Source organism: Ochotona princeps, chromosome 1 (genome assembly GCF_030435755.1).
Source record: "Ochotona princeps isolate mOchPri1 chromosome 1, mOchPri1.hap1, whole genome shotgun sequence".
In the NCBI taxonomy this organism is placed as follows: Eukaryota; Metazoa; Chordata; class Mammalia; order Lagomorpha; family Ochotonidae; genus Ochotona; species Ochotona princeps.
In genome coordinates, this window is record NC_080832.1 from 101335444 (window position 1) to 101352479 (window position 17036).

General features: G+C 35.5%; 1 protein-coding gene across 2 annotated transcripts in view; it reads right to left on the reverse strand.

The window, feature by feature from the left end:
* Positions 1-17036, reverse strand: part of CD2AP (CD2 associated protein) — a 92274-nt gene that overhangs the window by 10690 nt on the left and 64548 nt on the right. The window contains exons 7-14 of one of the 2 annotated variants that reach the window (XM_058662253.1): positions 16753-16828; positions 16275-16369; positions 14608-14712; positions 11973-12009; positions 10130-10192; positions 8568-8733; positions 8058-8200; positions 8-120 (exon numbers count right to left, since the gene is read on the reverse strand). In XM_058662253.1, coding sequence (XP_058518236.1) covers positions 8-120; positions 8058-8200; positions 8568-8733; positions 10130-10192; positions 11973-12009; positions 14608-14712; positions 16275-16369; positions 16753-16828 — 798 coding nt within the window. The remainder of the gene's footprint in view (positions 1-7; positions 121-8057; positions 8201-8567; positions 8734-10129; positions 10193-11972; positions 12010-14607; positions 14713-16274; positions 16370-16752; positions 16829-17036) is intronic. The other variant, XM_058662257.1, reaches the window with a different exon arrangement.

The window sequence follows — 17036 nt, forward strand, 5'->3', positions numbered from 1 at the left end:
AACTCACAGAATGTCCACCATTGAAGCGTCCAGGCAATCTTCTTCCAGGCATCTTAGGTCTATTTGCAGTGAGATGTAGCAAGTTTTCTGAAGAAGCTATGTCATCAAAATTTATAAGATCTAGAGAATAAAAATAAACATTATCTACTGCATCTTTTAAAAGACAAAAAAAAAAGGCTTAGGATTTGAAACATCTATGAATAAAAACAGTACCACTACTGAAGGGCTTACAAGTTGACCTGTGCTTTTCATATGCATTTGGAAAACAACACTCACCCTTAAAATAAAACCATTTTATAAGATTTTATCAACAATGTAAGGGTTATAGTCTCAACATTTAGAGTTCACCAAGAAATCCTTACTGATAAATCTGTGCCACAAATTGTTAACATAAAAAAGTATCATCCTAAGATTTTGTTTATATAAAAAGTAATCCACTTTTAAGCTTATCACTAATTACAACATAGAACACTTATATGTAAAATTTGTTTTAAACTCTATTACATTAAAATTCAAAATTTAAGGATTCAACTGTATTTGGCATCCTGCTTCTTTCCATTTAGATCTATCAACATAAAGAGAAGGCATGCTTTATTATGTTTTTATTCATTTATATGTGAACAGTATGTTATGGATGAGAAGAGTTCACGGCACCTATGCTCACACAGTATTATTTTTAGGAAGCAGAAGATAGTTATGAATTTAAGGAAAGTCAGATACCAAGGTAAAATGACATATAGATTGCCAATCTGATTTTCCACCATCAAAAGCTGGTTGATCTTTGACCTACTAATTTGAGTTGGAGGAAAAATCCCTGGCCTTCATCTAGAAGAAACCAGAAAAATTTGTGGGGTATCAATTGTAGCACAATGGTTAAATCACTGCTTCAGAGGCCTTTATTCCAATATTGATTTGACTCCTAGCTGCTTCCAATCCAGCTCCCTGCCAGAACTCCTTGGGGACAGTGCAAGATCCAGCTGAAGTTCCTGGCTCCTGGCTTTGCTCTGGTCATTTAAGAAGTGAACCAGCAAATGAAGTTGCTTTCACTACTGTGATATGAGGATGAGAAATATTAAGGGTTGTCAATATAACTTTCCTTTAACCTAGATTTTAAGCTAATATTAACAACAGCCAACATTTTCTGTATGGCAGCAATTATCCTAGCTCTTCTAGCTTTCGATTATGCTTCAAATAACCAAATGTCTGGATTTTTAACACTTTCTGTCAGATATTTAAATTTCCCAAAATAGTGATTTGTTATTTCTTTAAAAAAGACCTAAAGATATTCATCATTATAACCTTTAAATCCTATTCATCAATTTTCACAGAATTTAGACAGATCATTTCTAAAGGATGTAGAACACAAAATCAAACATGAAAAGGATGCATAACTATTTTGCAACATACATTATATAATAACTGAAAATATTTGTTGAGTACTTCTACTTTTTATCATAGATTATTCTGGTGTGCTCAATCTTGGATCAAGTCACTAAGCTAACAGTTTTATATAATAACAAGACACTCTGATATACTCAATTTTTTAGTTTCTTAATTTTTTAGCATGTTAATTAACTGTAAAATAACAAACCACAAGAAACAAGTGATTAAAATGGAAGATGCATTATATTATCTGAAAGAACCTGAATTTAGGCATGTATTTTAATAATAGCATATTTGCAAATATCATAAACAAATAATTAACAATTACATAATACATTTAAAGGTGTTGTCATTTGAAAGATTAAAAATATTTTGTACAGATAAATGGAATTGAGAACCTGCCAAAACATTGAGAAGGTAAAATCCAATCATTTTGGCCCATAGAGATTATTTTCAAATGCATATTTAAGCAAGGGGATGAAAGAAAAAGAAACAAATGGAAAAACACAGGAAAAAATCAAACTGAAAGGGTAAACAAAATGAAAGTCTAAAAATCATACACCATGCTGATGTAAAATGCCTTCTGTATACCCCATTTTGGGCTACAACACCAGGACAAAAAAAAAAATTGCCATTCTAAAACTCTCTCAGGTTCTCCATTTAAGCCATAATTAGTAAAATGGAAAAGTGCACATTTTGGATTCATGACATACATAAATGCTTTTGAATTTATCTAAGAATGGTAACAATGAAAAGGAATGACAACCACTGATTCCAGAAATTGTATTTGTTAATCTGCCAGTCTAAAGTTACACTTTTGCAAGCTGTTACAATGACATGAAACTTTTAACTAAAATATCCATAACCATCCATAACCATATTGCTTATGGTTGTCAACTAAAACACACATCAAAAGATTATTTTTAATTAACCAGGAAGAATGTTTTAATAAATTTCATTTTACTTTAAAATGGAAAACCAAAAGGGTTAGAATAAATAGACAGACAAACATATACACTTTCAGTAAAATTACAAAGAAAAAATCAATGTGCACTACCTATTTATACTGAATATATTATCTTGATTTCTTTTATAAATTGTTCTCTTACCAAAATGGAGAAGGGTAGGATAATTTCCTGACACGTAAGAAGGGAAACATGGCAAACAGGCTAGGAAACAAAATCTGGAAAGAAAAGGCAAGGATAGGAATGTCTAGAAAAAAGACTAAATAAAAAAAAAAATCATTTTACAAAGCAGGAAAAAAGAATAGTAGAATGAACAGAACCATTTCAATGTTAAGCATATACTGATCGTAGGTTATCTCATTTTACCTAAGATGTGTACCACATCTTAGCTTTATTTCATTGTTTCAAAAGGAATTTTTCCTTTTAATTTTTAAGATTAGCAGCAACTTCAATATAAATTAACTAAAAAGCAGCTTTGTTTCACTATTCACTGAACATGAAGACAGATTCAAAATAGTTTACTGCTCCAACATGTTAGAGTTCAGTATGTTAACATCCTATAACGTATTATAACTAAAATTAAACCACCTTTTTTGTCAATTCTTAAGCCCTTAAGTATAATTAGTACAATGAGGAAGGGAGTCTAAATCTTAATGAGAAAAAAATTCAAATATTATTTTGAAATCTAAATCAATACACCTCTTAAAATATTCCATACAAATATAAACAGAAAAACCACTAACACTATATTATATCCTAATACAGAATTATCAAAGAAACTTGATGGCAAACCCTATTTGCTTAACTCATGCTTTAGATAAAGGCTCATTCTGTATATTTACTACTATATAGACACCTTCTAAATTTAAAATTTACCATACATTTTTTTCTGGAATAAGTGGGTAAATACTGGGAAAGAAACTCACAGAAAAACAGACCAGCTACTGAAACTGAAGGAAGACAACGTCACCTTAGTCATCAGTAAGTGGTTTATAGTACATGTATTTTAAAATCTCCTTTAAATTCTAAATAAATAAATAAATAAATAAAATCAGAAGGAAAAAAATACTATACTCTACGGACACTGCCTTGTCTGGATTCCCTCAATGTAATACCTGAGATACGACTAAACTACATCTCCCATTTTAAACCTAAGAATAATTTTAGGGGTCAGAATGTAACACAATAGGTTAAGCTGTCACCTGCAAGGACAGGATCCCATATAAATGCCAGTGTGGGTCCCAGTTGTTCCACTTCTAATCCACCTCCCTGCTAATGTCTTTGGGAAAGCATAGTAAGATGGTTCAAGTAGCTATGCTGCCTTTGCCACAAAAAAGAAATTTAGCTGGAATTCTGGGCACTCGCCTTGGCCTGGCCCAGCTGTGTTAGTGACTCAGGAGTGAACTAATGGATGGAAGATTGAGCATGAGTTCTCGTTCTTTTTCAAATGTATAAATACAAAAGAAAAAAAACAACTTTATTCCTCAAAATACTATAATATTTGGATCATTGAAACTACATAATTAACTGCTAGAAACAGCTTTTTCTTGAAACAACTTTACATGAAATATTTGAAAAAAAGAATTTAAACATAATCCCAGTGAGTTCTATAGTCTGTAACATTACACTTCATCATCTAAACAAATTTGTAAGAGACACTCAAGTTACTTATTGATATTAGAAAGAAAAAATAAAGCCTAACTGAAGGTTCCACAACTATGCATCTTATGTGTGTAAAACTGACATATGTCTGTATTCATAAACACATATACACACATAGAGGATTATCTGTGATTCCAGACTATCTGGTAACAGTCAGGAATTTATGTCTTCTGAGATTATAGTATAATGCAATAAGGGAAATTTAACAGTGGAGGAGAGAGGGAAAAACAAGAATGGTATTTATATAATTTCTACGCTGGATAGGTCTTGTAGACATAGTAGATACAAAATCATTAAATGGCTACTTTTTCAGAGTCAAAAACCTGCCTGTGACCAATCAGCGAATAAACAAAACATAAAATAATATGTATTTATTTATTAGCTTTGAATAGAAAAGTCAATGCACTTCTTTTCTAAGAAATTTATTTTTATCTGAAAGGCAGATTTAGAGAGAAGCAGAGGCAGAGAGAAAGAACTTCCATCTGGTGCTTCACTCTCCAAATGGCTGCAACAGCCTGAATTGAGCTGATCTAAAGCCAGGAACCAGAAGCATACTCTGGGTCTCCCACAAGGATGCAGGGTACCAAGGACTTGGGCCATTCTTCACTACTTTTCCCGACCATAAGCAGGGAGGAGCTGGATCAGAGTTGGAACAGCCAGGACATGAACTGGTGCTTACATAGAATGCTGGAGCTTCAAAGTGGAGGATTAACCTATTGTGACAGGTGCCAGCCCCAGTACACCTTCTAATATACCATTTCAGCTGTAACCATTACATTACATAACCGTGAGATTTTCAGTAACAGGTTTTCACATATTCTAAATATTCTGAAACGTATCTTAAAAGGCTAGTTCCATACATCATTTCAAATTAGACAAAAAAATATTAACTATTCAACCTGAGGCAAAATTCAAGAATTTAATTTAGACACTTTTTTGGAAACATGTTAACACATTAAAGAAGAAATTTTAACTGGAGAAATTTTAAGTGGAAAGTATAAACCAGCAACTCTATTTCAAAAACTGCAAAACCGAAAATACCCAAAAATACTTAACAACATAGAAAATTGCAGATGTGCGATTGAACATGACAAGATGCAATCAAAATATAGGGACTTTAAAAATACTGTATTAGGGCCCGGCGGCGTGGCCTAGCGGCTAAAGTCCTCGCCTTCAACGCACCGGGATCCCATGTGGGCGCCGGTTCTGGTCCCGGCAGCTCCGCCTCCCATCCAGCTCCCTGCTTGTGGCCTGGGAAAGCAGTCGAGGACGGCCCAAAGCCTTGGGACCCTGCACCCGCGTGGGAGACCCGGAGCAGGTTCCTGGTTCCCAGCATCGGATTGGCGCGCACCGGCCGTTACGGCTCACTTGAGGAGTGAAATATCGGATGGAAGATCTTCCCCTCTGTCTCTTCTCCTCTCTGTATATCTGACTTTAAAAAAAAAATACTGTATTAAATTATATTTGTGGGTCGAAGTTATAGCACAGAAAGTGAAGCTGCTGCTTTCAGTGTTAGTATTCCACGTAGTTGCCAGTTCATGTCCTGGCTGCTCCACTTCTGATCCAGCTTCCTGATGGTGGTATGGGAAAAAAGCAGTGGAAAGATGACACAAGTACTTGGGGCCTTGCCACCCATGTGGAAACCCAAATGAAGCTTCTGGGTTCAGCCTGTCTAACGCCACATGGAGAGCAAACCAGCAGATGAAGATGTTTCTCTCTCTTTGTAAACCTGACCTTCAAATAAATAAATAAATATTACATATATATTCAGCCTAGATGCATATGATGTACTGAAAACATAAATGAATTCTGCCTGTATGGATCATATCCCAAAGATACCTCATTTGAGGGCCCGGCAGCGTGGTCTAGCAGATAAAGTCCCTGTCTTGAACGCACGGGGATCCATATGGGTCCCGGTTCTAGTCCCGGCAGTTCCACTTCCGATCCAACTCCCTGCTTGTGGCCTGGGATAGCTGTCGAGGATGGCCCAATGCTTTGGAATCCTGCACTGGCGTGGGAGACTTGGAGGAAGTTCCTGGCTCCTGGGTTCGGATCGGCTCAGCACCAGCCATTGCGCTCACTTGGGGAGTGAATCATCGGATGCAAGATCTTCCTCTCTGTCTCTCCTCCTCTCTGCTGTATATCTGACTTTGTAATGAACATAAATAATTCTTTAAAAAAAAAAGATACCTCATTTTACATAGGCAAGTATTCCAAGAATCTTAAGAAGCCTAAACATTTCTAAATCTAATCATTTTGGATAAGGGATACTTAAACTATCAGACATATGTGAGATTCTATAAAAAAAAAAAAAGAGAGAGACCCTGAACTGATATGTTAGGACTTGTCTATTTACTTTCAGTAGCTGTGCCTTTTACCTTTGTACACCATCGATGACAAAAAAACTAACTGAAATATTTGCTCAGTAAATATTTACTGCTTAACATGAACCAATTCCCCAAACTAACACATTTTCTGAACTTTACCTAAAGTATGTATAGTACATTAAAATAGCCTAATTAAGTAGAGAGAAAAAAAAAAAAACTAAAGTTTGGAAGTTAGCTGTTTGTTTTCTGATGTGCGTTAGCTAAGTCTTAGTTTCACCAGTTTTTCTTAAAGAAAACAATAAGGCAAAAATTAAAGTTGTCAAAATATTTTCTAGAAAAGCCTCTTCATTATGTAAATGAAGACAAAATATAATGTGGGGGCTCAAAAATCAGTAAGATTTCAATCACCAATAGTTAGAAATTACTGCATGTATTACTTTTTAACAGAAACAACAAAACTTGTTAGTGATTGCATATAGAAAAAAATTTGAAAGAACAATCTTCAGCAGAAGAAATATACAGAATATATTTTGATGAATTTCCCTGAATATAATTAACAGCTTAATTACCTGAAATCAATACTGAATACGGTTTCACCATAGCAGGCAATCTCTAAATAGATGACCAAAACAAACCAAAAAACTACAAGATACTTCAATTAAGATTGAAAATAAGCCATATTTAAGATACAGCCTTAGCACTGGTAAGCTTAAAAAAGAAAAGATCATCAAAAGAATAAGGTATGCAAAAATATATTTTAAATTATTACAAACAAGAAAAGGTTCATGTTACAAGTCTTAAGGTTTAAGTGGAAGTATGAAATGCTAACAATAAAGCTAAAATATATAATGACATTCTTAAAAGATTATCACAGAAGGCTTATTTTAAGGGAAAATTTAATTCTTAAAAAATTTACATGCTTGTATATATCTCCTGCGTCTACAGCCTAATGTGGTTAGATGTAAAATAGAGCAAAATACTGTTTGATTCCTAGAATTACTGTAAAAATAACATGAGAAAACTTCGTTAAAAAATAAATATAAAGTACTACACAAAATGCAACCAAAGTATTGCCCACATAGTACTGTTAATACTGGGACCACACTGACTTTTATGTATTAACTATTTCATTTTACAGTTAGGACAGTATAAAAGTCTAGGAAGAAGTATAGAAAAAGATGTTTAATAGGCTGAAAAATAAATCCTAAGCTGAAAAGGAAACATTTAGCAGGAAAAAAATGTCACTTAGAGAGACAGTCGTAAAAGTTGTATTTATCTGTACTAGAAACAAAAGCATATTCAGAAGAATAGAGCAAATTTTTAAGTCTCATTAAATGCAATTTTGTAGTGGCACTAGTGGTCTCTGTTATCTTAAATCTTCAAAACTAAAATGTATTCATACCTCCCTGTTTCAGATGGTTGACTGCACTGTTAAGGGTCGGAATAACAGATGGACATTCTTTAACAACCATTTCACTGCTTCAATATGAACACTATCCCATTTTGATTAGTAACAAATTTCTGACCAGCATGAATAACAAAGACTTTGTCCATTTCTTATTTCTAAGTTCATTTTTTTTTAACTTTGGCTACTAAAATTTTAAATAATTTTGAGCTAATTTCACCTAACCATAAAATAACACACACATCTCATATTACATAGTTTCTAAAACTATGTTGATTTCTTTTTAACACATCAACTTTGTTAATGTTGACTTACCTGTTTCTTTAGGGCTTCTTAATGTAAGTGAATCGAAGTCTACTGATTTTGGTCTAGGTGGCAACTGTTCAAATTCTAACTTTGGTTTTGATACTGGCTCAATTTCAAATTTTGATGAAATGGTAGAAACTTCCCCATTAATCCTGAGAAGAGAAAAAGAGAAAAATAAACATGTAAAATCACTTGCATGTGGATATGCCTATTTTAAAAAAAATTGTGATTAAATAACATTAAAAAATTCAAAGGAGTAATACTAATTTCTGTTCTATAAATCTATCTCCATACATACAAACTTCTACCCTAGACTGATCACAATAAAATCACAAATGTAGAAACTTTCATAACTATATTCATCTATTCTGAAAAGAAGATATATTTAAGAGAAATATAATATAGAGAACATATGGAAAACATGTTCTTGAAAAATGCTTTCATACTTAAAAGTGATAGATGCATTTTGGTCAAAGCTGAGTAAACCAATAAAGAATTTCAGAATAGGGAAAATCTTACTTGGTTATGGGATGTGGTGGCAGAACTGGTTTTTCTGGTCGCTTTGGATACACTGAGCCAGAAGATCTCAACAAATTATTGGCTTTGGTGGGTGGAGTAGGCTTCTTGGGTGGAACTTGTGGAGCAGCTGGTTTAGAAGGTTTCTGTTCCAGCACTGATTTTTCATCTGATGATTCAAAAATATTTGACACGTGAAGAAGGATTTGGTCTACCCATTAAGATACCAGTAAAGGGCCCGGTGCGACAGCGTAATGGTTAAGGTCCTCGCCTTGAACGTACTGGGATCCCATATGGGCTCCAGTTCTAATCCCGGCAGCTCCACTTCCCATCCAGCTCCCTGCTTGTAGCCAGGGAAAGTAGATGAGGACGGCCCAAAGCCTTGGGACCCTGCATCTATGTGGGAGACTCAGAAAGAAGTTCCTGGCTCCTGGGTTCGGATTGGCGCAGCACCGGCCGTTGCCGCTACTTGAGGAGTGAATCATGGGATGGAGCATCTTCCTCTCTGTCTCTCCTCTTCTCTGTATATCTGCCTTTCCAATAAAATAAATCTTAAAAAAAAAAAAGAGATACCAGTTAAGATATCCACATCATATATCTGAATGACGGTCTGACACCCAGCTCAGGCTACCTCCATGCGACCCTGGCGGGCAGTGTCACCACTCCATGACTAGATTCCGGCCGCCCACATGCAGACCTAGACTGGAAACCTCACTCCTGGCTTTAGCCCATGCCATCGTGGTCCTATCACTCAGGAGATGGGAGCTCTGTCCATACAAAGATACACATACACATATAAACTTAAGGTTCCCTATCTTTTAAAGTAAATATCAGGCTAGAAAAGTATGAAATGAGACAGAAACATCTTGCACTGCAAATTTACATGATGAATAAATGTAATGAAATTAAAGAATACATAATGTTTCTACAAATTGGAGCAAGGAAGTTATTTAATGTGGTTTTAAAATATATTTTTGTTGTTGTTACTGTTCTAAGATTTACTTACTTGAAAGGCAAAGTTACAGAAAGGTTTAAGATACAAAAAGAAGAGATCTTCCTTCTGTGGGTTTACTCCCCAAATTGTCACAAAGCCTGGAGTTAGGCGGACTCATTGCCAGGAGCTAGAAGAAACTTCTGGCTCTCCCATATGGTATTGGAGCCCAAGCACTTGACCCATTTTCCACTACTTTCCCAGGTGCATTAGAAAGGAGCTGGGTTGCAAGTGAGCAGCTGGGACTTGAACCATCACAAGGCAGTTTTACTCACTACACCCACAGTGCTAGCCAGTTCTCTTATGTTATTTGAAATGACTATGATTAATGCCACATCCTACAGCAGTAATGTTTTCATTTTTTAAATGGCTATAAATTGGTATGGTTTGAGTAAAATCTCAATTGCCTATCAATTTGATAAATTATTTACTACCAGGAAATTCCAAATATCATAAAATAAAATGGCTGCCAAAATTCAAGTATAAATGACTGATTTCAAAGAAGCATATTTCTTAAAAAAAAAATATAATAAACAAATGATTGTCATTAAATGGCAAAAAAAATGAGACTCACCTTTTTCTTCAGGCTTTAAAGGGAAATACTTCTTTTCTGCAGCAATCAAGTCAGGCTTTGGAGCTGGGGGTTAAAAACAACGTTGATACTTTTCAAAAATAATTTGAGAGCACAGCCATAAATACACTGCTGAAAGGTAAAGATGAGCTTAAAAATACTATCAGAAGAAACCATGTAACAGAACAATGCAGCTAAATCACCAGGCTTGATTCCTTTTCTTCTTTAAATTTTTCTTTAAATTGTTTTCACTGCTTGGCATTAAAAGCTTGACTCTTTTTTTCTTTTATTTGTATTTTTTTTTAGATTGGAAAGGCAGATATACAGAGAGCAGGAGAGACAGAGAGGAAGGTCTTTCATCTGATGATTCACTCCCCAAGTGACTGCAACAGCCCGTGCTGCACAGATCCGAACCCAGGAGCCAGGAACTTCCTCCAAGTCTCCCACGTGGGTTCAGGGTCCCAAGGCTTTGGGCTCTCCTCAACTGCTTTCCCAGGCCACAAGCAGGGAGCTGGATGGGAAGTGGAGCTGTCGGGATTAGAACCGGCATCCATAAGGGATCCTGGCGTGTTCAAGGTGAAGACTTTAGCCACTAGGCCACACCACCGGGCCCAGGCTTGATTCTTAATACTGGAACTGTTACTGTTCCTTTCAGTGACAGCTCTGTGGGTCTGACTCCATTGAAATGTGACTTCTGTGACTGAGGAACTAAAATTTTCATTTTATTTAAATTCAATTTTATTTTAGTTAAATCTGAAGAGGTTCCATGTGGCTGGTGGCTAGAACACTTAATAATATTGCTTTACAAGAAGCCTAAAACACCAGATTTTATAAAAATTACTTTCCACTTATTTTCCTTGCTCTAGGATTTAACCAGCAAATAAAAATATAAAGTGGAAAGGACTTAAATGATGCTAAGAAGCAGCAAATTTTTCAAGAAATAGAAAAATTCACAACACTTGCAAAACTCAGCTATTTGGGGACAGAACTTAAGGGAAAAGAGAGCCAAATTACAAAACTTTAATTACAAGAAGACAAAATTTAGTTATCTGTTTTAAAAAAAATGCAAACCCTCATCTTTTTTTTAAACACCGATGTACTTTTTGAAAGAAGGGTAATCATTAATATTTAAAATACTATCAATTATATTTCATTTGAAAAAACGAATAGTGAATAGGATAGGCCAATATGTTCAATTATCTAAAACAAATGTAAATTTCATCAGTTTAATGTTGACCTTTTGGCACTCTTGGGTAAGCTGTCTCCTATGGTGCTAGCATCCTATACGGGCAACTAGCTTGGGTCCCAGATGTTCCACTTTTGATCCAGCTCCTTTTTAATAGTCTGGGAAAAGTAGTGCAAGAAGGCTCAAGTGTTTGCACACCTGTCACACATGTAAGAGACCAAGGTAAAGTTCTTGGCTCCTGGATTTGGCCTACTCCAGCCCTGGCCATTGTGGCCATCTAGGGAACGAGCCAGAACATGGAAAATTCTTCTTCTTTCACCTTTTATCATTATAACTTTGACTGTTACATAAGTAAATAATTAAATCTTTAAAAAATAAGTCATCAGTTTAATAACTCAAAATGCAATGTAACTGAAATGTCCAAATTATTTTTAAAATCATCTTTACCATTTCACTTAATTTTTAAAAAATTGATACTGATACATGCAAACACACTCAATTGTTATGCCTTTCTAAAATATTTTTATACTACACATTGTACTTGTTTTTGTCAAAAAAAAAAAAAACAAACTAATAGTTTCTATCAGACTCAACTTTAGCATTTCAGGATACAAATACATGAAAATCAGCCAAATAAAAAGTGTGCTTTAAGAAGCATACCTGGACCCTTAACAGGAGGTGGTGGTTTCTTTGGTTTCTGTAAAATAATAACAGAGAAAATGGTTGATTCTTTACATATTGAAATAAATTACATATTGAGCTAAATTCTGACCATTAACAACTTAAATGACATAAATGTCTTAATCTCATTCTTGCTAAAAATTACAAAATGCTCAGATCCTAATTACAAAGGTCACTGATAAAAATTTAACTCATTTGAAAACCTGCTTAACCAAATCCAAATTCATATAACTCAAACATCATCATTAGACTGCATAAAAACCCTAAAATCCTGAGTAAAAAAATATTATTCCTGCCTTCCCACAGCACGATTCCACCCCTCCTTCAAACCTTAGAGTTGGGTGAGAAGCAGGTAGGACAACGGGACAGAAATCCTATTTCTTAAAATATTATTACTACTACTATTACTACGAATAATAATAATAAAAAAATAGAATAGCATTATCCAACTTCAACTTATTTCTTCAGGATTCTAAAAGGAATGTTTACAGGCAAAGGCCAGGCTTCCCTCAATTTATTCATATTAATATATAATTAAAGCTTAATGCTTTTAAAAAAAACTGGCACAATTTTAAGCATGCAAATTCTTTTTCCAAATAAATAATTAACTGGGATAGGCATTTTCTCTAGAGGTTAAGACGCCAATCAGGTCACCTGCGTGCCACATTGTGGTGCCTGGGTTTGATAACTGGCTAAATTCCCGACTCCAGCTTCCTGACATTGAAGAAAATGGGAAGCAACAGTGATAGCTAAAGGAACTGGGTTGTGCTATGTAGGTGGGAAGCCGGCACTGAGCTCCTGGCTCCTGTTTTCAGCCTAGCCCTTGCACAGGGCTGTTGTGGACCTCTGGGGAGTGAACTGAAGAACAGGAGCGGTGGGTGAGTGGCTGCATGTGTATTTGTGTGTGTGTGCCTCTCTCTCTTCCATCTTTGTCTCTCAAAATCATGTTTAACACACTTAAAAAAGAACAAGCCACTGTGCACATGCACATAATAAAGTAGAAAAAGGAACAACACTATGGTAGAGCAGGTTAAGACAATGCTGGCATTCAGTTCCTGGGCAATACAGTTGGGAAAGAGTGGAAGGCAGCCCAAGTACTTAGGATCCTGTTACCCACATGGGAGACCTGGGTGGAGTTAGGTCCCTGGTTTCACCCTGAACTAGTCCTGGTCCTTACAACCATTTGGGGAGTAAAACAAAGGATGGAAGACCTCTTCCTCTAACAATACTTTTAAAATAAACAAAAAAAAATTTACTGAAGTAGAGAAATTGTGTTCATTAAGAAAATCATAAAAAAGGAAAGCTTACTAGAAGGATGAATCAGTAATGAATGCAATCTAGCAAAGTAAAAGGCCTCGGCCAGCTTAAGCCTCCATAGGGTGATCAGGAATATTAGTTTGCCTAAGGAAGGGCTGGTAAAGGCTGGTAAAGGCTAGCATTCTGAATTGGGTTAACCCAAGCATGGCAGATGCTTTGCTGTAAGCTTCCACTACCTTAACTCTATATCCGCTTTAAAAACTCCATCTGGTGGGTGGGATGTTGTGGTCACTTGGGACATCTACAGCCATGTCTGAGTGCAAGTTGTGAAATCCCAGCTTCTCTGCTTCCAGTGCAGCTTTCTGCACCTGGTAAATCAGTGATGACAGCCCAAATGCTTGGTCCTTGACACCAGGTGAGAGATCCAGATGCGGTGTCTGGAACCTGGCTTTGGCTTAGCACAGCCCAAGGTGTTGTAGACATTTAGACAGTGAATCAACAGATAGAAAATTTCTCTCCCTCTCACATCGTTGTCCCACAAATAAATGAATCTTTCAGAGTACCTTGTATGAGTCCTGCTCCTCTGCTTCTCATCCAGCTGCCCACATATGGTGACTGAAGTACCTGTACACTTGCCACCTATGTGAGAGACCAGGATAGAATTCCACAATCCTAGCTTCAGCCTGGTGCATCCCTGGCTGCTGAAGCCATTTGGGAGTGAATTATTGAGTAGCAAAACAATCTGTTACATCAAAATACTAACCTACTCAATTAGTATAATCAGTTTTTCCTTTCTTTTTAAATTATAAAATAAAGTAGCCTAGGACATTTTACAGTTCTGGGATCAGAAAGTGAAAATAATGTATAGAAATGAAATGTTTAAAATTGCTGGTATTCTTCTTTTTGCCCCCCCCCCCCCTTTTTCTTCTTAAGTTTCACTTATTTGAAAGACAGTTATAAAGACAGAATGGGGAGAGACATAGGGAGAGAACTTCCACCCACTGGTTCACTACTTAAATGGCCACAATGACAGAAACTGCTCCTGTGTGAAAACCAGAAGCTTCTCCTGAGTGCCCTATGTGGGTGCAGGGGTCCACACTCTTGGGCCATCCTCTGCTGCTTTCCCAGATGCATCAGCAGGAACGTGGATACAGACCGGAGCATCCAGGACACGACACGGTATCACAATAGGGCAGCTGAAACATTATTTGCTTTTACTGTTATTCAAACAACGTGTAAGTAAATAAATAATTTTGTGACACTCCATAAAACTATTTAATAATACAAAACTCTTGCTTAAAAAAAAGTTTGTAAAATATTCTTTTAATATTATCACCATAGAAAAATAAAAGCTTACTGGGTAATCTTTATCCACTTCACTTATCTGAACAGCAAAATTGTCTGGAAATACACCTTCTTTACCGTTAAGTTCACCTTTCCACCAGCCAGTTTCTCCAGTATCCTAAGAAGAAAATGAAACAAACAAACTCAACCCAACAGCAGTTATACTTAAGAAAACAGTTTACAACAAAATTGGAAAATATGAAAACCCCATTCTTGAAAGAAAAAAATAGGTATGAACAGCCCAACTTTAATTATTAGACATTACGTAGATTAAGGGATTCATTCTAAATGAGTATGTTTTTAGCTGCTTTTGCTACACATACATAGATGATAATGTGAATAATAAATGTTAATTTGTATCACTAACATTTTTAACATCACTTAGAATGTACAATGTCACAGACTTTAATATAAACAGACAAAATTTAGTTTTTAAGACTGCATATACTAAACCACCCAAGTAAATAGAAAAAAATGGACGAAACTACACAATTTAGTATATAGGGCTGTAGCAAAAACAAGTATTTATAATTTCCCTATATTACAAATAGTTATTTGTAATATAAACAACCATTTGTTATTTTGCCCATGCCAAAGTACCACTGGGTTCCATGTTTGTCTCAGAGTTTACTGCAAATTATAAAAATCACTTCATTCCTTAAATAGCTACACCATCTTCTATAGTATGAATAATTTCAACACCATTTACATGCTGGTAGACTTCAGTTTTCTTCTTTTTCTTTTTATATTCTAAACAACAATCCGAACAGCAGATGGGTGGAACAAGTACAATGAGGCAGAACAACAGGAAGAAAAGAATTCTGCAAGGTTGGGGTTAGCATAGAAAAGGAATAATATCACAGCTAGAAATAATTCTCAGGGGGCCAGCACTGAGGTATAGCATTTAGGCTGCCACCTATAGGGCTAATATCCCATCTGGGCACCAGTACCCCATACGGATGCCCCCAAATGGGTGCAGGTTTACGCACCAGATGATCTACTTCCAGTCGAGCTTTCTGCTAATAATGCTACAGGGAAAGAGTGGAAGATGGTCAAAGTCCTTGGGCCCCTGTTCACATTCGGAGACCCTGGGTCCAGGCTTTGGTTTGGCACAGCCCTAAATACTGCAGCCATTTGAGGGAATTAACCAGCAATGGAAGATTTCTTGCTCTTTGTATCTCCCTCTTATACAATCATGATTTTCAAATAAATGAATAAATAAATCTTAGAAAATAAATTCTCAAGGCAGCTGTTTGGTGTGGTGGCGAAGATGCAGCTTGGGACATCAGAATGCTGGGGTTCCACACCCAGTTTGATATTCAAGTCCAATTTTCTGCTAATGTGTACCTGGGAAACAGCAAGTGATGGCTTGAGTCCCTGCCACCAAAGTTTCTCTGCTTTTGTCTGCTGCACAAACATTTTTTAACAGTGAAAATTAGAAAAAATTTTTAAATTCCAAACATATTAATTATAGTAGGAATAGACAATGAAATTTAACTCAAAAGAGCAAACAAAAGAGACCATACCAGGAACATGAGCACTTCTGCAACATGTTATCAGGACTTAGAAACAAAGTCATAACTTATTTGCAGTTTATATTCTAGCTAAAACACAAGAATATTTGAAAAGCTTTTCTAGAATAAATTATAAAATTCACTGAAATACTGAAAAAGACTTTACCTTACTTATCAAGTGGATTATCTCCCCCTCTTTAAATGTAAGCTCATCTTCATTAGTACCTTCATAGGCAAATAATGTTCTACAATATTCCTTTGCTGGAATAAAGAAGGTAAATAATGCGCCTTATAAAAATGAACTAGCACATAATTATTAAGCTTCTATTTTGTGTAATGTACATTAAAGCTATTAAAGATTAATGTAACTTAAAATTTTTAAATTTATTAAAATCTAGTCAATACTATGTTAACATAGTTATTAATCATTCATTTCATTATTCATTCAAGTATTTACTAGGTGCCTTTATATCACTCCTTTGACAGCTTCAAATGAATGGAACATACTAAAATGCTTGCCTTCCTAGGTCACATCTCTTCATCATAATAGTCTCACTAAACAGCAAATGTAACAAGTCTCTTTAATGATTCTAACACTAGACGTCAATGTTTCACTATATTAAGATTTTTGTTTAAAATCTTACCTTTTATTTTACCTTCAATGTCTGTTTTTATCTCCACATTCTGACTTTTGGATCCTCCTGGCTGTAAGATCGATGGCTAATACACAGAAGACAGCATCAATTATTTCATGTTAGAATAAAATCAGTACATTCAACACTTACCAAGCTTACGCTGAAGGTATTTACAACCAGGTTAGTACTGCGACTGAAAATAACAACAAAGACCTGAGAGATTTCTTAAAACATGGCTCAGACAATAAGCATACTCTGATGCTCTTGATACATTGTTTAGAAATATCTTTAAA